Source organism: Notolabrus celidotus, chromosome 12 (assembly GCF_009762535.1).
Source record: "Notolabrus celidotus isolate fNotCel1 chromosome 12, fNotCel1.pri, whole genome shotgun sequence".
Taxonomy (NCBI): Eukaryota; Metazoa; Chordata; class Actinopteri; order Labriformes; family Labridae; genus Notolabrus; species Notolabrus celidotus.
Genome location: NC_048283.1, coordinates 33,250,008 through 33,273,981, shown reverse-complemented (window position 1 = coordinate 33,273,981; position 23,974 = coordinate 33,250,008). Strand labels below are relative to the sequence as shown.

The 23,974-nt window shown below is 40.5% G+C and overlaps 1 protein-coding gene across 1 annotated transcript in view; it reads right to left on the bottom strand.

Annotated features, from left to right (window-relative positions):
• The window catches only part of LOC117822409 (plectin-like), a 90,221-nt gene that overhangs the window by 26,078 nt on the left and 40,169 nt on the right, over positions 1-23,974 (bottom strand). The window contains exons 4-23 of the mRNA XM_034697115.1: positions 22,787-22,876; positions 20,006-20,083; positions 18,678-18,782; positions 17,169-17,335; positions 11,518-11,633; positions 11,299-11,402; positions 8,911-9,030; positions 8,114-8,209; positions 7,893-8,020; positions 5,073-5,166; positions 4,051-4,205; positions 3,588-3,906; positions 3,414-3,491; positions 3,136-3,297; positions 1,801-1,905; positions 1,608-1,703; positions 1,357-1,482; positions 1,068-1,220; positions 821-975; positions 311-437 (exon numbers count right to left, since the gene is read on the bottom strand). Of these exons, the coding sequence (XP_034553006.1) occupies positions 311-437; positions 821-975; positions 1,068-1,220; positions 1,357-1,482; positions 1,608-1,703; positions 1,801-1,905; positions 3,136-3,297; positions 3,414-3,491; positions 3,588-3,906; positions 4,051-4,205; positions 5,073-5,166; positions 7,893-8,020; positions 8,114-8,209; positions 8,911-9,030; positions 11,299-11,402; positions 11,518-11,633; positions 17,169-17,335; positions 18,678-18,782; positions 20,006-20,083; positions 22,787-22,876 (2,574 nt within the window). The remainder of the gene's footprint in view (positions 1-310; positions 438-820; positions 976-1,067; positions 1,221-1,356; positions 1,483-1,607; positions 1,704-1,800; positions 1,906-3,135; positions 3,298-3,413; positions 3,492-3,587; positions 3,907-4,050; positions 4,206-5,072; positions 5,167-7,892; positions 8,021-8,113; positions 8,210-8,910; positions 9,031-11,298; positions 11,403-11,517; positions 11,634-17,168; positions 17,336-18,677; positions 18,783-20,005; positions 20,084-22,786; positions 22,877-23,974) is intronic.

Here is a 23,974-nt window from a genome sequence, read left to right as displayed (position 1 = left end):
CATGGGACGCCTGGAGCAGCTGGAGTGTTGAACATGTGTATGTGACTCAGTGTTTCATTTCTGATTGGTTGGATATTTATGACGTAATAAATATCAGGTTAAACCAGCCCCCTTAAAACCCAGTGTGAAGACGTGTTAAAATCTTTATTGAATATATTTGACAAATGGATCAAAGTTGAATTCTAATATTTTCACATAGTTTTTAGTATTTACATATGGTCTGAAATATCATAAGTAGAAAGTTTTTTGTTGATTTGGGTTCCCAGGGCCTTTAAAGGAATTTTGCTGTGTTAAAGGTAATTCTACTCACTGTGGTGATGTTCCAGGTGCGGATCTGTGTATAGTCTCTCATCAGGTACTGCCATGACAGCAAGCTCTTCATGTCTATGTGGAGCGTCTGCCACAGCGTCACCATCTGCTGATGACCTGTATCCAGGCTGGAGTAGGAGAGGGAACACAGATATCGCAGGGATTAAGAGACTTTGACTTCTACTACGTTTTTAATTCAAAATCTGTTTGATGCATCAGAATTGAACTTTCAACCAACTAAAATAACACTTGGCATTACATATCTTTAAAAAAAAAAAAGAACCACATTTCCAAGAAGCCTTGCAACTGAAGTATTACAGAGTTGTCTTGACCTTTAAATATCTAAAGCCCACCAGTCATATGATGACTCGTGGATCAGTGATCAGAGATAATCAAGATCTCTTATTTTTGCTTCTGTGTTAAAACAGATAAGACCCTGAGTGAAGCTGAGTGGCTGAAATCCTCGCCTTCACATGACTGACTCTCATGTTTTGTGTTTCTGTGTTCTCACCTGTTCACACCATCCACAGCCTCCTTGTTAACGGGAGGCACCAAGAAGCAGACGGAGGGCACCACGGCCTCGTTTCCGGAGCGGTTCAGGACCTTCCACTTGAAGGGCTGGGAGTTGTTGAGGAGCGCACACTCGTCTCCTTTGTGGACGGTGATCTGAAACACGTATGATAAATACGCATCAAATAAGGGGGTCTGTGATCACTCTGATGTTAATGATAATGATATATACCAGCGGGTGCTCTGACCTCTTGCTGTTTGAAGTCACAGACAGCCTGAATGGGCAGTTTGCCTTTAATGGATGTGGTTGGGTTTCGTGGTTTCAGCTGGATGATGGATTTGGCTCTCTTGTTCAGGCCGGTGACAAGCGTCTTATATTCATTCAGCTGTTCTTTCTCCTCCTGTGGAATCCAAAAAATCAGAATGAAGCAATTTCATCCAGAATTGATCCCATCCCATTATACCTTGTTATTCTCTATATGGTTTCTTTACAAACTCATCATTGTGAGAATATCAGTGTCAGCAGTCATTACTCACCGAAGCATCCTGCAGCAGATCCTCCAGACGGGTGGCTGTAGTGGAGCGATCGCAGCTGTATTTCTTTTTCATGTTCTCCTGCATCTTCTTCATCTTGTCCTGAGCATCTTTAACATCAGCAAAGAACTGCAAGAAGACAACATCAAGGAGGACAGGGAGTTTAAATCCAGCTCTTTGAATAGCAATTCCTGTTTGGAGTTGGGATATTGAAACCATTTGAATCATTCTATTCTAAAAGTCCTGTTCCGTACCTGGTAGTAGGCTGTGTTTTCTTTAAGATGAGCCTCAATGCAGCAGCACAGCTGCAGGATCCAGCTCCACTGAGTCTGCAGGGCAGCTGTGAAGGACTGGACAGGACGAAGATAGACAAAGACATCATGACAATGAATGAGAGAAACTTTTAAATGGCTTATAGATTGTCACTGGTTTTTCTAGAGCTATTACCTCGACTGTCTTCTTGCCAGGATGTCCATCTTTGACAAGTCTGTCTCCTAAGGCCTGGATGTCATTGACCTTCTTCTCCCTCAACTCCAGCTCTCGCATCAGACCCTGCACGATCAAGTTAAAACACTTAACAGGAATCCTTGGAGGAAAATCATGCGCACTAATTCATTTACTTTATCGGTAACACTTTACAATAAGGGTCCCTTAATTAGCGTTAGTAAATGCATTATTAAGCATTAATTAACAGTTTAATAATAGTTTATTAACCGTTATAATGTATTATCCAACATTAACTAACACATTAGTTAATGCATTAATAAGCAGTTAATTAATGTCCACTGCTCAGAGTTAATTAATACATTATTAAGCATTAATAAAAGTTACAAAACTTAATTAGTTAACCATTAGTGAATGCTTTCTGGACCCTTATTGTAAAGTGTAACACATGCATCACTTAAGTAACACATTATAAATGCTAAACTGCCTCATAAGCATAAGCATAAGCGTGTGCATCACTTTTAAGTGTCCTCTGGAAACACTTCTGTTGTGTTGCTGTCTATTTGCAGCACGTTTTTCTAATGTGTAGTGCTGTTGTCTTTGCATCGCGTTTTCTAAATGCTGCGCATGTGTTGTCAAATTGATGAAGATGTTTTCTTAATTTGCTTGTGTTTTGTCTTTTTGCATGTGTTTTCTTAAGTTGCAGTGCTGTGAGCTCTCAGGGCCACCGTACTTCTCTGTGCCAGTTGAGATGTTATCTGTGATTATCTGTTTTATTCTAAATAAAATGTGTTAAATTCTTTACATGTGTTGCTTCAACTACATTTCAACTCATTTTGCTTCAGAGTATGTGTTACCTAAGAGATACATGTGTTACACTTTACAATAAGGGTCCAAAAAGCATTCACTAATGCTTAATTATGGTTAAGTAATGCTTATGAGGCAGTTTAGCATTTATAATGTGTTACTCAAGTGATGCATGTGTTACACTTTACAATAAGGGTCCAGAAAGCATTCACTAATGGTTAACTAATTCACTTTTGTAACTTTTATTAATGCTTAATAATGTATTAATTAACTCTGAGCAGTGGACATTAATTAACTGCTTATTAATGCATTAGCTAATGTGTTAGTTAATGTTAGGTAATACATTATAACGATTATTAAACTATTATTAAACTGTTAATTAATGCTTAATAATGCATTAACTAACGCTAATTAAGGGGCCCTTATTGTAAAGTGTTACCACTTTATCTAATAAATTTGGTACAACGTGAAACAGTGAGCAATTACAAAGATGTTAAATTTTGAGGCTTCTTTTCTACATCATTAACATACCGAGTAGTTGTCCTTTTTAGCCGTCATGTTGCTGTTCCTGTCACTCCAGTCGAAGTTGACCTCCTCCTCTTCTTTGTCGTTTAACCACATCAGTTCCTTTGTGGCGGCGCTGACGAAGGCATGAAGTGAATCCAAGTTCCTCAGGCGAGACTTTGAAGAGTTCTGAGTAAAAGAACAACAACAAAGACTTAAAGACTTCATATTCTGTGCTGAGCTAAAAGTGTAAACACAAATCCAAATATTAGCATCATTAAATGTTTAAATTTAAAATCCTGTACCAGCAGTTTGCCGTACTGAAGGTCCAGTTTGCCCAGGTAGTCTTTGTAGGCGCCCTTGCTGACAGGGGAAATCTGGCTCTGAAGAGTACAAACATGCAGCATTTGTTACTTTAAAAGATCAACAGCACACAATCCGACAGAATATAATCCCTTTCATTGGTTCTGATAGGGTACCTCGTCGGCTCTGGCCCGTTCAATCTTAGATTTGAAGTCCTCCACAGTTTGGTGCAGGCCTCTGTGGCTCCCCAGCTGGGACTCCACAGTGGGCAGATCAGAGCCCCACTCAGACTTATCAATGCGCAGCTGGTTCTCCTCCACCCAGGCTAGAAGGTCTTGGACATAGCGGAGGGTGACATCATCCATCTCAGGCCGCACCTTAATGGTTTGTTGGGTGGTCTGCACCAGGTTAACCGTGGTTTTAGTCATAGATGACTTCAGGCGAAGGTTGTAGTCACTGCGCAGGTTCACCAGACGCTCATGGAGGCGGTAAACCCTGTGATAATGAGAAACACCATCACCTGTTAGTCTCCCTTTTATCTTAGCCTCTTTGACAAAACTGTTCAGACACCTGAACGTAAACACAACAATGCAGTAGTATGTTATATTAAATCATTACTGCTACAAACATAGCGCCCACCTGCGGTACATCTCTTCAGCCTGAGGGTGGCGCCCATCCTTGAGAATCTGCACATCATTGAAGAGCAGGCGGATCATGTTGTCAGCCTTGTCCAGCTCTCTCTCCACTTCTGCCGTGTGCTGAGGTGGTTTCCCTGCATTCATCAGACGGATATCCTGAGGAGGCAAAAGTCAAATAAAGTATTCATTTACATTCTCTTTTCTTTATTTACACATCTGGCACATCTCTTAAGAGTTTGCACTTCTTTAAACATCTGACTGGAGGATATATGACCTGACTTTGCTTTAAACTAATCTTATTTATAACTCTAATGTATGCTACTACCTGTAGCACTCTGCTAATCTAAACCAGGGGTTCCCAAACTTTTCAGCCTGCGACCCCCAAAATACAAGTGCCAAAGACTTGTGACCCCCACTGTCCCTGGAAGTGGTTAAATGTTTCTTCAAAATGAGTTTACCTACATGCACATGTGGCTGTGCTTCCTGTGCTGCTGTGAATTAACCTGCTGCTACTGATCCTTTAGTTAATCATCAGTTAGCTAACCCTAAATTAAGGAGTCATCTGGCAACAAAGAAAGGCTGAAAACTAATGAAATGAACTTTTTTGCAGGGTTTTATTTTAAATGTAACTATTTGTGTCTACATTTTTACAATAATGGGAAAATAAGCAAGTTTAGATTATTGGAAAAAAAAACAATAAAAAATGGAAGACATCTCGCGACCCCTCCATTGGTGTCTTCCGACCCCCCAGGGGGTCCCGACCCACACTTTAGGAACCCTGATCTAGACCCCCATGCAACATCACCGTTTTTAATATTTATCATTTATTTATATTTAAATCTAAACTAAGTTCCAGGGAAGGACCACAAAATCAAAAAAACAGACAAAAAGTTTCAATAGTTTTAATTTAGTCAAAACAATGAGTAAATAATGTTTGATCATTATCTAGATTCTTAGCAGTCTGTCCCTTTTAAGACATATCAAAATGTAGTTATTCTAATACTTGACAATGACAGGGCTCACCGTCTGCAGCAGGTTCTCCAGGAGGCTAAGCTGGTCATCACTCGTCCTTGTCTCCATCTGGACTTTAGTGACGATCCTTTGCAGCCTCTCAAGTCTGGATAAGATGAAAAAATTAACATAGTACATAAGAAAAGTAAAACAAAATACAGTTTGTTTGACCCTGTCCCAAAAATTCCACAGGTTCCTAATCCTCCCAAACATTTTAACTATCAGATGCTGGAGCTCACAACTTACTGATATCTGTTGTGCAGCAAATACTCCAATTTATGAGGGTCGCCCACAAATGCCATTCCTCAGCTGTTTTATAACTGATACAGTTCCAGCTACAAAAAAACATGGCTCTTCTCACAACCTCATTACGCCTGAGGACAATCTGCTATGTAGCAGCCCAAAGTGCGACACAAATCTCTCTGTTTTTTTCTGACAAAGACATCCAGTCTGCAAAATGAGTCATTCTGCATCTCACAACCATCAGATTGCAAGAAGATCGGACTTTCTCGTGACTCTAAACCATCCCATTTCCCAGGAATGACGCAATTCTTAATACATGGAAGATGGCTCATTTTTATTCATCAGAACTAATTACATATCCAATCAAGAGAAAGAGGCCTCTCTCATGGTACTACAGACCAACACAGGAAGAACAAGGAAAACAGTCTTTCACCAATCTTTGTCTATCTTCTACGAGAGCAGGACAACAAATCTGTAACTTCAATCTGTGACGGCTAGTAGTTTGATAAAGAGGACAACTCCATCGAGGTAAATGAAAGTGTAAGATGTGTTTTATATCATTTAATATCACGTCTTTGTTAGCGTAACTTTGGTTAAGCAAACGGGCCAGCTAACACGCTAGCTAGCTAGCTAACTCAACAACCTTGACGCTAAAGCTAGGCTATCAGCTAGGTAACAATCATGAGCCATCTTGCGGCCTTAGATCCTCAGGTGGGGCATTTTTGGGCATTGTAAATGAAATTATTTCACCTTGTGGATTTTAAAACTACACAAATTGTGAATAAGGCAAGGAAAAATCTCCTGCCAGGAAATATTCAAGGGTTGTTCTTTGAAAGAGAGGGGGGTTATAACTTAAAGGTGACATATCATGCAAAATTGACTTTTTAATGGTTCTCTACCTGAAATATGTGTCCCTGGCATGTCTACAAACCCCCCAGAATGAAAAAAATCCATTCTGCCCCTGTTTTGATTTCTACACCTTTCTGTAAATGTGTGTGAAACCAGCCGTTTCAGACTTCAGTGTTTTTGTTACGTAACAACAATATCCGGTCTGTCACGGAGTCAGAGCTCGGAGCTTGTTCAGCCCATAGACTGTATAAAATAATACTGAATCCCCTCCTCCGTTTTTCCTTCCCTGCACAAATGTGTGCTAACAAGGAGCTTAGGAGGGAGGCATGCTAGTTGTAGGCTGTCTTAATAAACACAAAGGTCGGTTTTACTCCCCACGTCTGCAGATTTGAAGATCTAGTGGATGATTTTTATTTATCATGGATAAGTGCTAGCGCTAGTTAGCATAGCTACATAGCTACATGTCGTAGCTGTAGCTGTGTACCAAGACACACGTCTACATACTGACAAATAAAACAACAAGTAACACAGAATCTGTGACCAATCCTTCAGAAAATGTCCCGCTGCCTTTCTGGCAGAGGTCGGTTTTACTCCCCACGTCTGCAGATTTGAAGATCTAGTGGATGATTTTTATTTATCATGGATAAGTGCTAGCGCTAGTTAGCATAGCCACATAGCTACATGTTCGTAGCTGTGTACCAAGACACACGTCGACATACTGATAGATAAAACAACAAGAAACACTAAATCTGTGACCAATCCTTCAGAAAGGTCCTGCTACAGGCGCCTCTCCATCAGGATCAGATTCTGGATCAGATTCAGAGGGTTGAAGTAAAGTGATCTCTGAGCAGCCGTGTATATTCAGCCAACATGTAAACATTAGATCAATGTGCTGGACAGCCGAGGCACATCCACTTCCTGAGGGGGCGTGGTCAGAGAGAAAACAGAGTGTTCTGAGGAGGACTGAAGAAGAGGGTTTTTCAGGCATGCCAAAATCTGATTTCAAAGTGTTTTTTTTTAGCATAAACTTTAAAGACATGTTTTGGGGACCTCTTAGACCAATATATATTGATGAAAAAAGCGTGATATGTCACCTTTAAGAGGGAAGTTAAGATTAAAGATGGTGAGTGCTCGGACCACAAGGAGATGTTTTTATATTTCAATCTATGGAGGAAAACTGTGGAACAGACTCAATATGGAGCTACAGCATGACAGGACATAATACAGTTCAAGAAGAAGTATAAAGAAATGATTTTCATGAGGTACAAGGAGGAAGACAACTGCAGATAATCATGAGGGGTTTGTTTTGATTGTAGGAGTAAGTATGAAGATAGGATATGAAGATTTGTTTGGTGGGAATGCTCTCGTATAATGCCAGAAAATAGTGAATAAAGGGGGAGGATTAGATCAGTTTGAACTTCTTCCTACTCCTTTTTGCACATGTAGAGTAAATGTTTCAGTGCTTGCTAATGGAACTGAGTGATTTGTGTTTTTTTTGTATTTCACTTTTACATGATCGAAATAAAGACATCAAATCAAATCAAATCAAATCAAATCAAATCAAATCAAATCTAAATCACCTAGAGCTGGCTGATATATTTCAATACTTGTCTGTCTTCTTAACACTAAAACACTTTATATTTGTTCTCAATTTTCCCCGCTGCAGTCCTCGCTTTAGCATAATTCGCCAACATTGTAATAACATAGCATATCTTGTTACACATACACCACTGTCCTTACCTCTCAAACTCTATCCTCAGCAGCCTCTCTCTTTCCAAGATGGCCACATGAAGCCGGCCCCATTCTTTCTCCACATCAATGGGGTGGTAGCCTGGTGGGACCTTCACCTGACCGGCCTGCACGGCGCTCTGTGGGCAGATGGGTGTACAATGCATTAGTCACGAGTCAAAGACTCAGAAAACAATCAAACACAAAAGAGTAGAAAACCAGGGTCAGCTTGCCTCAAAGGACTGGTAGATGTGTTTGGACCGGTTCTTGTCGGTCTCTTTCACCGGCAGCTCTGCCTCTTTGAACTTCAGGAACTGGCGCCAAAGAAGCTGAAGAAAAAGGACATTAGAGTTGAACTCTTTATATCTACACGCCTTCACAGAACAAATACCAAAACCTGGACTTCACTGATGATCACTGTGCTGTCTTTTTTTAAGTAGAAGTTATGCAACCGCAACAGTTAAAGGAATCTAAAATCCTAATTTCCTAAATTAGATAAGTACATTAAGGTGGCACATCACGCCGTGGTTAATAGTTTATATATAGTAGGTTGCTCCTCTCTACATGATCATGTTTTATTCCCTGCTGATAAGCTGCCTTACTTTAGTAAAACGTTACCCCTCTGTTACCAGACTTTAAAGAAATGCACCTAAACTGTAATTGTGCTGAAGCAGCTCCTCTGTTTATTTGACTTCAAAGGAAACTGAAAGAAGTACTAAAGTCACGCTATGCTTTTGTTCTGCAGCTCTGGCAGGGAGTGGCACAGTGGTGTCTCTTCTGAGGATTAGATTTTGTATCATTTGCCTTGTGGCTGCATTTTCTCAGCCCAAGCAGTGCCCCACCTACAGCACATCAACACATTTGGATCTTTCAGCAAAAACTGGATGGCTAACAAAACTTGCACCTTAGAATAACATTTGTAAGTTTGATTTTTTATTCTTTGGTATTGCTAAACTCTGGACCCTACATGGGAGACCAAAACTCTAGCTTTTAGGTATTACATCAGATTATCATCAGCATATAAGCTTACCTCAATCTCCTCATAGCTAGCTGGGAACTTCCTCTCCTCGAAGATCATGACATGGTGGCGGATCCACTGGAGCAGGAGAGTTATCAGCTCGTAGTACTCCTGCCAGCGCAGCTCCAGCTCCTGGAGTTAACACAGGAAAACAGACAGTTGGACACTAAACAACAGCAGGCAGGAGAGCTCTTCTTCTTCTTCTGCAGCTCTGTTTTCAGTCATTCACACACCACACTTAACTCAATTAGGTAGCAACAATCCAGGTCTTGTGTGAATGCACAGGGAGGCAGACAGCAGGGCAGGGGTTGATGGAGGGGGCAGTGTATGGAGAGAAACAATGGTGGGAGGCAGACAGAGAGACGTATCTCTGTAGTTTTTTCCAATATGCAGTGTGTTCAGTTGTTTTTGGAAAGACATTTTTAAGATAAGCTTTCATCTTTTAACTAGCAAAGATCATGATCAAGAATGTGCCGCCATAACACGTCTAATGAGTGAGCTTGTAAAACCCCCTACAGTGTGTTTAATGTGGACAGATGATGCGTAACAATGCATGCTCGCCCCTCCCTTTGGCCTCTCTACAGTAAACACCACAGGTTGCTAATTTCCTGCTATACTTGGTTTCACAAGACTTCTATTTTTTCTTTGAAATTCTCAAAGGCTTGGACAGTAACAAAAACTTGTTTATAAGTAGAGTCACATGTCTGTTAGAATCTGATTGAGTCTGAACAAGCCTACAATCAGATTTAATTACAGCAAACACTTTCATCACCCTGAAATGTTTGTTTTTTATCCGTTTTTAAGAAATCAGTTTTGAGGAACATTCAATCTGATAAGACTTTGGCAGACCCTGTGAACAGTCTTATATCTTTACTCTGTCAGCCCTTTGTCTGCCTGTTTAGTGCACTCCTTATGCCCTTATGCCTGCCTTCTTATAAAGGTCCCATATTAGGCTATTTTCAGCTGTTTAAAACTAGTTGTCTTTCTAGCAAAATGTTGAATTTGGAGGATCTGCAACCTCTCAGTTTCCAACCTCTAAAGCCTGATTTATATTTCTGCGTTGAGTTGACGGCGTAGCCCACGCCAGAGGTCCGCGTAGCTCCTGTACCTACGCAGAGGCATACCCACTCATAAATGTAACTACGCATGGAAGTGACACGGACTGTAAGCCCTGTGATTGGTCCGCTCAGCGGCTTGTATTTCTCGCATTTACAGCACTTCCTGGATCCCCGCTCATCGGCCGTGTATTACATCTCCTCCTCTCTATCCTTCATGTAATCATGTCTGTATGATAAACAGCAACATGTATCAGCTGTAGATTAACATAACACGCTCTGGATCACTGTGGAAAAGGAAACAGAGATCATAGCGGGGCCGGAAGCAGGCGACCGGACTATCAGAGAGACCGCACTGCCCTCAAGTGTTTCGGAGGAGTATTGCTGCTCGACACGGTCACATCGACGCACAAGTATGTGGTGCTCATGTCTGCATCGACCACTGCTGCGTAGGGGTGATGCAGAAGTACGAATCAGCCTTTACTCCATGAAATGATCTAAGTGGGCGGGGATGTTATGATAAGGAGGTGCTTTGCTGATAGGCTGCCTGAATCTTGTCTGAGAGGGGAGGGTGCAAACTAGAAGGACATATGCAGAGGTGGAAAAACACCCCCCAAAAAACCTGGCGAGCACTCCAGGAGAACTCACGCCACTACACTACACTACACTGTGATCCAGGAATCTGACCCTGAACTGGAAGAGACAACTTATGAAGTGCTGAAGCTGCAGTCACAGCAGAATATCTCTGAGTGGTATGTCAAAACTTGAGTTTCATTCCTACTTTCTTGGCTCTCTGATGGAACTTGCTTGCAACAGTGAAGCAAATTGTGTTGGGGGAAGTGTACTTGCTGGAAGTGTAGGAGTTGGATTGTTTTTGCATGCATGCCTATGCATATCACTTCTGACATTAAGTCACTACAAGAGCCAATTCAATTTGCATGCAGAGGCTATGTTTTCTGAATAGGTGGGCCAGAGAAAAAATGCAAAGGCTTCTAAACCTCCACATACAAAGGGTTGGTAGGCTGGAGGATAACACAAGTGTTTAAGTATAGGCAGGGAACAACATGTTTTTTATTGTAAGGGACCTTTAAATAGGTAATGCACCCCTGTGTAACTTGCAGGTAAATATCTGGATCCTTCAGTTTGCATGCTACAAATTGGTTTGTCCAAGAAGCATACAGATGAGGGATGGGAATTACAATAGAGGTATAGTTAAGCCTCAGGCTCATGGCCTAGTCTTTTTCAGGTCAAATAGAAGCAGAAGCATCAAATCAAACATTTTCAAAAGCAGTTAAAACTCTCCAAAGTTCAAATATTGTGAAAGTGTCAGATCCATGGTGCTCACATTTCCTCTGTGGCCATCATGTGCGTCCATCCGCGGCATGACATCATACAAGGATGACACGTAAGTGATGATGGACTTCTCATCAGGGTGTGCAACATCAACATCTAAAAGCAGAGGGACATAAATATATTAGAATGCAGCACAACATGAAAAATAAATACTGCATGAAAGTGTCATCATGTGTCTGGTATCTCAGATTAAACTCTGGGTCAGCCTTACCTTCAGGGTCCAGAAGGCGTGTCACTCCAAGGTCTCTCTCTGCCACACCAAAGGCCTGTTCCAGGTTCTCCAGGTTGGTCTGTCGGTACACTTTGCCCATGTCGATGAGTCTGGGACTGGGAGAAACAAACATAACATAGACAATAAATCACCAATGACAGTCCAAGTGAGAAAGCTATGATGCTGTTATCACCAGGTGTTGTATACTGAAATAAGTCAGAAGAGTATGTTGGCTGTGAGCTACAATGTAAGCACAGACATTAAGAGTTTCCATTATAGGTGCACAGGGTACTGCTCAGGCAATAATTCAAAGTATAGTGTGATGAAAGCTACCTTATGTTCTATCTATGAGATTTAAAGCTAGGGTTGGTGGTCACGGAAAACTAGCATGAATTTGAATGTAGCACTTCCTCAGGACTCCGTCTAACCCCTCCCCCCTCCCCTCAGAGCTCCTCTGATTCACGACCATATGATGGGGACTGATTCCAAACCGGTCCTCAGCACATGGTTTGTGTTTTGGCACTACGTCAACTCATGTCTCACTCAGCGGTAAGAAAACACCAAAACATTCTCATAGTGAAAGTTAAAAACACAAACAAACATGAAATGTACGCTTTGCAGGAGGCGGGCAGAACGGCAGGACGGGATGTGATTGGTTTCATCATTTGGCTCCTGATAGCAGGGATTGGTTGGTGTTTTCCCAGGTTTACTCCGGCTGTAGATAGCAGCTTTTTTTTACCTCTTTTTTAAGAACACATTATGTATTGATTACCATCAGGACATAAGGATAATTTTAACCAGTGTAACAAAAAGGTGGATCTAAATCTGACTAACAACCCCAGCTTTAAAGTCTCAGACATAAAGAAACACAGTTCAATTACAAAGACTTGTAAGATGTAAACCTTCCTTAAAAGAAGAAAGAGAAAGTCTTGTTATGTAGTGTTCTTTGATTGACATTTAAAGTGGTAGGGACTGAATGTTTTATTAGCCAATAAATGTGTGTACGCCCTGAATTGCTGGATGAGTCATCAGTCTTTTTTTCATGAATTCCTGAAATGGAAATCTGCAAAATAACACTCATCATACTTAAAGGTAGGAACTTTTGATCTGTGTTGATTTTGGCACTGCGAGTGAAGGTGTACATTTTATCACTTGGCTAACTTTGTCCTGCACATGCCATGGTAGTATTTTCTGACACGAAAGATCTCACTGCTTTCATTTTACAGTCAGCTGGTTCCAGTGGTGGACAGTGACAAAGTGCATTTACTTGAATACTGTACTGAAGTACAGTTTTTGAGTATCTGTACTTTACTTGAGTATTATTTTTTGTTGAACTTCTTACTTTGACTCCATTTAAAGACAAATATCATCCTTTTGACTCCTCTACATTTCTATCAGTGATCTAGTTACTCACTACTTTATCTTTGAAGTCAGCTGATGAGTTTTCTTTTCTGAAATCAGATCCCAAAGACCGTAAACTGTTGGTGTCCTTGTGTTTGGTTTGTCTCAGTGATGATGATGGCTATGACTGAGAAGGATGATGATTCTCTACCTGAGCACCACGGCCATATTTTAAACCCACGTTTGACGTTTTGAAATGAAGAATGATTGTTTCTATTGTTGTAAATCTCTGATCTGTTTACCACACAAACTTCATCACAGCCTCCAAAACATCAGCATCTAACCTGAGAAAGCATGTGGAGGTCTGGAGCTAACACACTGCTTTGATTCCAGAGGAACATTGTAAACTTGTCTGTGCTTGTAGTAACTTAGTTTAGATTTCATGGTAGACTTTTTACATATGAAATCATGTTTTCTAGAGAAACAGAACGGAGCAGAATGTTCACACATGCATTCTTGACTGACCTCATGCTTTGTGAAAATACATTTAGAGATATTTTAAAAAGTACTTTGAATACTTCAGTATTTTTTAAAAGCAAGTACTCCAGGACTTTAACTCAAGTCATGATCTGACTGAACAACTTTCACTTGTATTGGAGTAATATTTGACCAGGAGGATCTATACTCTGACTTCAGTAATGAAGCTGTGTACTTTGTCCACCACTGGCTGTGTCACTAAATCTGAATATTTGATGTTGAAAAAGTAAAAAAGGCATTTCTTCATTGTGCCGTGAATCGTCTATCTGACACCCACCCCCTCACAGCGTATCAGGCATCAAAAAATACAATAAAGAAATTGTCAGTCTTGTTGATGATTGTCATATTTGCTTGTGTAGGTCATACAGAGGTGTCAGTCAGTTTCAATGTGTTTCACAACCAGGTGATACGTTTTCAGGCAGGATACAGATGTCTGTGTGCCAATCAGTGAAGGACACTTCTTATTTGATTACATGGAGAGTTTAAAACTTGGCGGATGGGATTAAACCCAGGGCTAAATTTCATTAACATTATTAGATGTACAAAATTAAAGCAGTCTGTACGTGTCTGCTCACTTATAAGGTATGACACTTACTGCATTACAAGCTCTGAATGGACTTTTTGGCCAATGGCTATATGCTTTGAAAAGCCCACCTGTTCATCTTATGACAAGCACCTGCCTCTTTCTGTCCTCTGGGTGTTTGAGTTTCTCTGGTACATGTCAGAGCATCTATAGGTGGAATGTAATTTATAGAGCAGCTGACATAATCAAAGCTGACAGTTTGAAGACATGAACTTTAAGCTATGGTTGGCCGTCAACTTCAGAGTGCAGGACGCGTGATTGAAAGCATCACAGAATCTCAACTTTGATCCATACATCCCTGACTGTTGTTTAACTTTTCACCACAACACAAACTTTTGCAGCTTCAAATGCAAGACATAATCTACTCACTAAATAATGCATTGCACTACACATCAGCACTGATTGTAATATTAGGAATGTGAACTCAGCATGTGCACGAGTGACAGTGGGTGCAGTTTCATACAGTTCTCTGATGCAAAAGGCTGAGCGGCTCGGATTTGGCACGTAAACAGGAGGAGACTCCACATGGCGGACTTCCCGAACAGAGTACTGCTTCACTGGCCTCATGGAGCTGCTCCCGCTCTGTCTCTCCCTCCCATGAAAGCTATGAGACCTCAATCCATGGCCCAGTTCCTCACTGCTAGAACGGGCTCCCGAGCTCTGGGATCCTCGCCCAGAGTCCGCGGAGGATGCCTCTGACGGGATATCCTCACACAACATGACCACCCGGTTGTCCACATCGCTACTAGATCCTGACCGACTAGAGAAGCCCAGGCTCCGTTTCCTAGCCTTTGACTTCTTCCTGATACTGAGCATCTTAAAAATCAAGGAGACGGTCTCTTTCCAGTGGTTTTGATGGCTGGTCTTACAGCCTCATTCATTCATGCTAAAAATAAATTTGATGTCTTGATAGTTTCCTGTAAATCCATTCAAAAAAATGTCTCAGGTGTCCAGCTTCATGTGAAAATCTTAATCCTTTTGCAGGGTTTCTGTGACTAAAAAGCTTCCTAGTGGCACAGCCAAGTCACTGCTCCTCCATTCTGCTCTTTACCTACAACCTGATCTCATCTGAGGCTTTGAAATGTAATATTTAAGCCCTGAAATATCTAAAATTCTGCTGATATACGCATACTCTGCGCTAATGCCTGGACACAAAGTAACACCTCAGTGTTCATGCAGGAGCCACCGAGCACTACAGCTACGCCCACACACCACACCCCTGCCCATTATGAAAAGCAGCACTAATCCAGCCTCAGGTGTCACCAAAGAGGGAAAAAAAAATGCAGGTACATGTCCAAGTTCAAGAAAACTTGCCCCTGCAGGCATATCTTCTGCCAAAGATAATGGCTCTAAAGAACATCTTGTATGGCATCTAAAACTGTCTCTTATTTTATTCCTCTTTTTTCCTGTCTGCTTCAACTGTTTACCTTCTGGTCTGGCTTTGTTAAAACGTCTAAAAGGAAACCAAGCTGTATTGACAAACCTTCCTGAGAATCAAATGTCTATAGAGTTCCCATGATGCTCCCAAACAAAGCAATCCTTAACCGCCAATTCAACTTAGAGACGCAAAACAACTTCAGGGGAATCCGTGTATGTGTGTTTTCAACAGCAAGACTTGCAAAGTTTACTCTTAATCCAATGTTTCCAAATGTTCAATGAGCTATGCATTTGTAATAGAGAATTATATCATTTAAAGGCCATGTGATATTACTCACTGCAGACGCCTACCAGTGGTATTTCTAGCCTGAAGGTCTGAAAGGTTCATGTAGAGGTATTAATACAGATTTGATTAAAGCAGCATGAGGCCTGTGCTGTCGGGAGCAGGCATGTAAATGGGTCAAAGGGAGTTTTTTGCTTTATGGGCAGAGGAGATCAAGAGGTTTAAGTTTTAAAGACTTGTTTTTAAAATAAAAAGACAGCTTTTCAGAGGCTCTTCATTATTATCTGTAACTGTGCTGCTGCCTATCTTGGCCGGGACTCTCTTGGAAAAGAGATTCTTAATCTCAATGAGCATTTCCTGGTTAAATAAAGGTTGTTTTAATAATTAAATCAACTAAATACTGCACCTTAATACCCTAAAGAAGTCATGTTATGGTTATTGAATTTCTTCCTTCATGTCTCAAACACAGCTGCGTTGAAGTTAATCTGGATTATGTGTTTAACTTCTATATCTTTTTCTAATATCAGTGCAGTGTTTAAGAAACATGTCGGTGTGCTGACGGCAGACTGTCCGTGTCTGTGATTGGTCACATGTTGTCATTCATGTGAACACGCTCAAGGTAATTCTGGATTGACTCAGCATGTTGATAACCAGCTTCTTGTGACAGCTTAGAGCGATCTCCTTTGTTAGGTTCAGTGAAGCCACATCAGGAGAAGATATCTGGGATATGATGAACTCACTTGGTAGTATACCCTTCAGGTTGGAGCTGGCATTATGGGGTTTAATTTGACATTTAAAGTATTCTAAGGTCTCATTTCTGCCCCTAATATTCAATAAACTAATGGATGGTGAGATGTTGTGACATGGCCGTCATATCACAGGGGCAAGAATACATCACATTTTGACACTGTATGGTGAAAATTGCGCTTTTCTAATTATGTTGTTTAGAGCAGGGGTTCCCAAACTTTTCAGCCCACGACCCCAAAATACTGGTGCCAAAGACTCGCGACCCCCACTGTCCCTCAAAGTGACTTAATGTGTCTTCATTTAGCTGGTCTGCAGAAAATGAGCCTACCTATATGAGCATGTGTCTGTGTTTCCTGTGCTGTTATGATTTAATCTACTGCTACTGATGCTTTTGATAATTAACTGTTCACTAACCCTAAACTTAGGAGTCATCTGGCAACAAAGAAAGGCAGAAAACTCATTACATTTTATATTTTCAATGTTTCATTTCAAGGTTAGCTACTATTTTTGTCCATATTTTTTTACTGTAATGGGTAAAATGTACTATTTTTAGATAACTTAAAAAATAAAAAATCTAGAAGACATCTCACGACCCCCCCATTTGTGTCTCGCGACCCCTAGGGTGTCCCAACCCACACTTTGGGAACCCCTGGTTTGTAAGGGCCCATGCTGTGTTAACTCACATTCGTTTGTCATAGCTATATGATTCCACGATAGCAAACCACAAGATATGCTTTTAATCATGTGCAGTCACAAGCCCTCAGCAGTAAATTGTCCACTCACTGGTGCTTGTGAATGACGGCGTTGAAGAGCTTGCCGTCCCTCCAGCTGGTGCTGAAGTTGTCGCAGCGGATGCCCTGGTAGTTGTCCGTCATCCTCTGGGACCAGAGCAGCAGCTTCTCCTTGGCCGTCATGTCCTCTGACTGACCATTGATCTGGATGTCTGAGATCTGAGGTGAAATATGAATAAGATATTAGGACGGTGGAGATGTGCAGAATGAGTGATTGATCCTTGATGAGGGAAAAATGAGGAAATTAGTTATTAGTGGAAACCAAAAGGATGTGAATCAGTGGACACCTGTGATTAACAATCAAGGAGGCATCATCATTGAATACCTTTGCTTGGAATCTTATTTGAATCAGCAGTCTCATTGCACATCATATATTTATAGGTTGTTTTCACTGCTTCTGACTTTGCTTGTAAGATTCAGAAGGATTTCTTTCTCGCCCGGGGAGACGGGGCTGTGACTGAGGGATCAAGTTCACTTTTTATTCTGGAAATTAAAAGGTGTGGACGATGAGTCACTGGCATCAGGTTTTCCATTTGTGTGTTTATCCTCCTCTCCTATCTCTGCCATTCAAATCTAAAGATATTCTTAAACCTTTCATAGGTTTTCACATTCAAATCATTCATTTTACCAACAAATTATTTCCATTTTCTTGCAGAATTTTGATCTGCTTCCTAAAAAAGCACACAGAGTAGACACATAATGGATGTTTTGATAATCAATGCACTTTTTTAAAGAGAGTTTATATAATCTGTGTTTATCTGTAAATGAAGTGAAATTTGGATAATCATGATGTTGGATGCAACACTAGATAGCATTTTAAGGAGGATTTCACATCCCCCTTTGATCGCTGTGACTCATCAGAAACCACAAGCAGTCATTATCCCCCCTATTCTCTGAAAGTCTAAAGACACTGGGAACACTTTATCTGCAGGACTCAAAGGCACCATCACTAGATTACCTCACCGGAGCCTCTCTGAACACCAACATCTCTTTTGTTTCCCGTGTTTAGTTCCAGCTTTATTTGCAACCCGAGCCTGAATCATGTGACATCAAAGGGTGTGGCGCTGCCTATTGGGCTGATACCCGGGGATTTCTGTCTGTCAGCTCTTGGCATACACAAGAAAAGCAGGAAAAGGCCTGGGTACATGAGTGTAGCCTGACAACACGTTGTACAGTCAGCCAGACACACCCTTCTCTTGGGAGTCAGACAGAGTGACTCATTCGTACACACCCTGAGAGTGTTTCATTTCTTCAAACTGCTCATAAATTACCTTACTAGGTTCTTCATACTTGACTGAAGAGTTAATTTGTTTTCATGGCTGTAAATGTTTCTAAGAATCAGGTAGGGTTATCATGTTATTTTCAGAAAATGGTTTCTAGATGAATTTTGAAGAGTAGAACCCATTGGGATTGGTTCCAGGCAGATGGAAACAGCAGCTGACAGGTGCAGATCCCAGAGACAGATGAGGGGAGGGATAATAAAATTACAAACAACACTGACAGAGGAGGAGACCTGGAAGTGGAGAATGATGGTCCAGATCAACCCCAAAGTGAGCTTGGGGTTTCCATCTGCGATGTCATCGTTTCTGATGTTCACCAGCTTGACCTGAGAAGACAGAACACAGCAACAGTCTTATCCGTTAAGCAGGAACACACAGAAGGTGCATTTCGACCAAGAGTTCCGGGTTCTATCAGCCCCCAGAACTACTTTACCCTGAGCTAAAAGGTTCCTGTGCCCCCATTGTTGTCTGCGTTTCGACCGTGATTGTGCAAATCAGGCCAGTGACGTATGGAGAAAAAAAAAGTAAATGCACTACACCACCAGACCAGTAGAGGGCAGTAAAACTAAGAGGAATGCCATTCATCACAGATGACACCATAGAAGCAGACGGACAGGCAGGTATCATTATGAGCAACACAACAGTTAGCCTGTTAGCATGAAGAGACTCAGCTGGTGCTGTTTTAGATGGTGCTATATTTCATCACAGATGGATTCACTGAATCAACACGTGAGAGGAGATAAGCGCGAGTAGCAAAGACGTTTCAACACGGCTTTAAAATCCTTTAGAACTCAAAAAGCTGTGGCAGAGATCGGCCGGTGTTTTGGTTTAAACAGCGACCCTGTTAACTGGAGACTCTCAGCCGGATGCATCCCTCATAAACGTCTTTAGACGATCATTAAATATCTGATGAGGATATTTTGAAATCTTAATAAAAACTAAACTAGTTTGCATTCCCAGGAACTCCCTCTGTGTTTCAACAGCTGTGTAAACTCCACAAACACTGACACGTTCAGCTGAAGGTCTCCACTTTACAGGGTCACTTTTAAAACCGTAACACCGGGAGAGACGCATTCACGGTGGGCTGAGAGAAGACTACTGTTACAAGCTGCTAAATCAAGAGAATCACAGCTTCTTCTTTTGAAAAGTACACACACATACAAAAAAGATAGAACAAATAAAAACTAATGAAAGAAAGAGAAATCAAGTGAATCACAGATGTGTGTGATGTTATTGTGGACGGAGGGCGGAATAAAAACACTGAGGTTAATCTACCAATCAGACACCTTCAGCACTGCAGGCCCTGCCCCCTGAAAGTCCCGGGACCTTTGAAAAGTACTACCCCCCTAGCAGGGGCTTTTTAGGGGGGAGATTATCTACCCTGAACTGAATTTAGACCCTGGGTCCACCGGTCGAAACACACATACTGTAGTTCAGGGGTAAAGTTCCTCTGGTCGAACAATGCCTAGAGAGGTGACTTATGACAAGTCAGTGAGATTGTTTAGTTTAGAGGTTTTTTAGGATTCAAGGTATCTTATATTTCTCTTACCTGCCGGTGTCTGAGGAAGTCCAGTGCTATCTGTACATTCTGCAGCTTGTGGAATCTCATGCGGCCTTTCTCTCTGGGCTGAGGAGGAGAAAAAAAGAGATGAGAGGATGTTCAGTCAAATGACTCCTACAGTCAGAGACAATCCGCTTGTACACTCACGTTAAAGAAATGAAACATTAGATTGAAAAAGTAGAAATCAACTGAATGGAAGACAGAAATAAAAACAGGAAGAGATAAAGAATAAACGTAAGGTTAATGGTGAATCCTTGTGATTTTATACCCAGGACAATATTTACAACAGAAAAGGTTTCATCTGTTTTGAAGTGTTTTTAAAATCGGCCTCCAGTATTTACAGCTGATAAAGAAGGCGGAGTCTGTTGTGGTTCTGTAGCTGGACAGGCCTGATGCCAGATAATACTGGGGAAACAGTTGGATATGACGTACAATGACTCCCACCCTGTTCACAGCATGTTGAGCATTGTGAAAGGCCTTTATATGTTATTGAACATATTGACCTGGCTGTCCATCACTGCGCTGACCACTTTGCTTTTTGTACATCTGGTGTCTCTATATTTAGAGTATATTTAGTAATGTGTGATATCATCTTTTTCATATTACAATATAAATATGTTGTATCCGATATCATCTTTTAGGATATTATCAAATATCCTATCGTAGCATATCATAGCTGTAGCTTTAAATGTTTATATATTTATTACTGGGGAATGAATGTGCAGTGTTTCTCACATGATCCACCAGCACACATTGAATTCAGCTCACCAAACCCCAACAGACCCACTTCACCGCCTCTGATCTGAACACGTTTTTAACTCCAGGGCGCAGGTACAGCATACACAGGGTGCAGACTTAAAGGGCCATCACAGCCTTCGTCTCACTCTGATACACAGATACTAACCTTTGCATGCTGCACTTTATCCAACGTGGCACTTGATAATCCTTATAAGTAATTATGCAATGCTCTAATAACTTACTTTTTAATGACTTTTCTCCTTCGCATGAAGTGCCGACTTGTACGGTTGTTGATGTCTTTACCATTTATGTGTTTGTATGACCTTAGGGCCAAGCAAATTCCCCTGGGGACAACTAACTTTACATTCATTGCTTTAATTCTTTCTTTCTTTCTTGTTATATTATTTGCACATTCTTATCTATATCCATTGGTCTGGACATGTATGTGATATGATAGCTATTAAGATGTATATCAGCATCTTTATATGTATTTGTGTCCTTTTATACTCTGGTGTTTTTCACTTTAATGTTAAATGTCACTGGCTGCTACAACAAAGCAGCCCCCTTTTCTCTAGCTCTTTATCTATCAGTCTGTCATTAAGTCCATCTGGTCAATCCATCGATCCATTCATCTTGTTATCTATGTATTTATCTGTAGGGCAAATAGGAGTGGTGTATTAAACTTTTATCTAAAATGATTTTACTTCTTCTATCAGTCCTGTTCACTACTTCCCCACTCGTATGAAGGCAACTGACAGGCAGCGGAAATAATAAGTTGGGATCAGCAGGAAATTCACATTGGATGAGCCAGTCACAGGATTTGTATTACTTCAGCAATCTGACAGCAAATCAAGATGGGCTCATATTGTGAAATGCTTACTTTTTACACTGAACTTAATAATAATAGTACTAATAATACTAATATTATTATTATTATTATTATTATTATTATTATTATTATTATTATTAATAATAATAATAATAATAATAATAATAATAATAATAATAATAATAATAATAAATAAAAATAATAATATGTCCATGATAATAAAAATACAAATAATAATAATAATAATAATAATAATAATAATAATAACAACAACAACAATAATAATAATAATAATAACAATAATAATAATAATAATAATAATAATAAAATTAATAATAATGATGCAACCATAATAATAATAATAATAATAATAATAATAATAATAATAATAATAATAATAATAAAGGAAAAAGGCAACAAAATGCTTGAACTGCAATGGAGCTGTGATCATCATGCACAGCCAGATATTTTGTGAAAGCTGGGATGAATAACAATGGTTAAAAAGAAGAAGATGTCTACCATAAGTCATGAACCCACTCACCATCCGAACACTCCTGACCATATCTCTCTCCCTCGGCTAGATTCGAGCAAGAGCAGTGCAAAGAGAGGAGCAGAAGGCCAGACATAGACACACAGAGAAGTTAGAGGAAGGTAAAAGGAGGCAGTAGAGAGAAGGAGAGGGTATTGGAGTAGTAGAGAAGGAAAACAGTAGATCTGATAAGAGTATAGTTCACACACAGGCCAGTGACCGGGTTAATGTGTTGAGGCTATGGTGAAAAGATGCTGAGCTTGAGCTGGTGAAGGAGCAATGAGCCACAGCAGCAGAGAAGCTTCAGCACAGATCTGAACACCAACATAATGCCCTGCTGCTGGCTTTGAAAGAAGTCTGATCAGTAAGCCATGAGAAGAAGAACAAAGCTAAACAAAGGTAACAAAAAGAATACAGCAAGCCAGAAACTTGAGATGGGAAGGGTTTGCAAACTCAAAAGCCGCCAAAGTTAATTATTAAGCACTCTAAGAAAGTTCAGCTCAGGTTAAGCCTTTGACTGACACATTAGCTCTGATCGGTTACATTTTGTTGCCACAGGTGTAATGCAACTGATGGTTCCAACTGTGATTAGTCTGGATTAGATTTTAACTGAAAGAATGTGGGATGACAGAGTTAGGACACAACGCTTGTGTGCAAATGAGCAGAAACTCACCAGTGATTCCCCGGAGAGGACCTCCAGCAGAGAGATCAGGTTATGTCCATCTCGAAGGTCTTCATACAGGTCTGTGACGTGACGCTGTGACTGTGGTGACAAGAAAAAGAAAAGAAAGAAAGAACGTTCATGTTAAAGGGATTCAATGTTGCAAAATAAACCAACGTCTCTCTCCATTAAAGTTGAGAACTAAAAGTTGGCATATTCTTTTTACTCTTGAGTAGGACAGAAAGTTAGCTTGTGACAATTATCATACTTAATTTGCTTGTAGCCACAACATGACAAGGCTCAGACAGTTAGCCTATTTGATCAACATGTAGGTCAGGAACATAGTGCAGTTGTTGTAGCTAAGGATGTGTGTGTGTGTAGCTGACTAAACTTAAGTGCCGGCACCCTTGCTAGTCAGCACTAGAATTACTAGTAAGTGAAACAGATCACTAATATTTTATAATAGGTTGTTTGTATCTTGCTAAACTGGTATATAACCACTCGACTGGTGCAGTGTATAACCAGCACAGGCATGTACAGTTGACTCGCACTGTCCTGCTCTACTCTGGGAATCTGTGTTCAGATCTTGAGTGACCCAGCACTTGGTACTTTGGTCATTATTGTGCTGATGTTAATTGTTGATGATGATAATGGAAGGTCTTAAATTGTTGGTTGCTTCATTGTAGATGTTCCTTATTTTGAAAAAAAAAAAAAATAATAATAATAATTCCTTACTTACTTTTGTGCATTGCCTTTACACTGCTTGGCAGTACCTGCACCCAAATTGACTTGAAGCACTTTGTTACTCTTACTGATCTTGTTTCCTCTTGTCTAGATCTTTGCTTGTGTTGTTCTTGTTCTCGTATGTACGTCGCTTTGGATAAAAGCGTCTGCTAAATGACATTGTAACATTATAACATGTAAATGTAAACCTGCAAGGAGGACAGAGAGCCAGCAGTGCTAGCTCTGCTCATGACAGCCATCCTCAGCTAACAATGCAGACTCTGTAATCCTGTTTATGTGTTATATTGTGCTAAATTTGGACTGTTTTCTGATTGTTTCTTGCCTTTAGACTAGGAAAGTTGTGATTTAAATTTGCATTCAAACGGCTAGGAAATGAGTGGCTTTAAAACACTCCTAGATGTAACTCTGCAGTATATTGCTAACCCTGTACATCTTCAAACTCTATGAGGTGTCAGA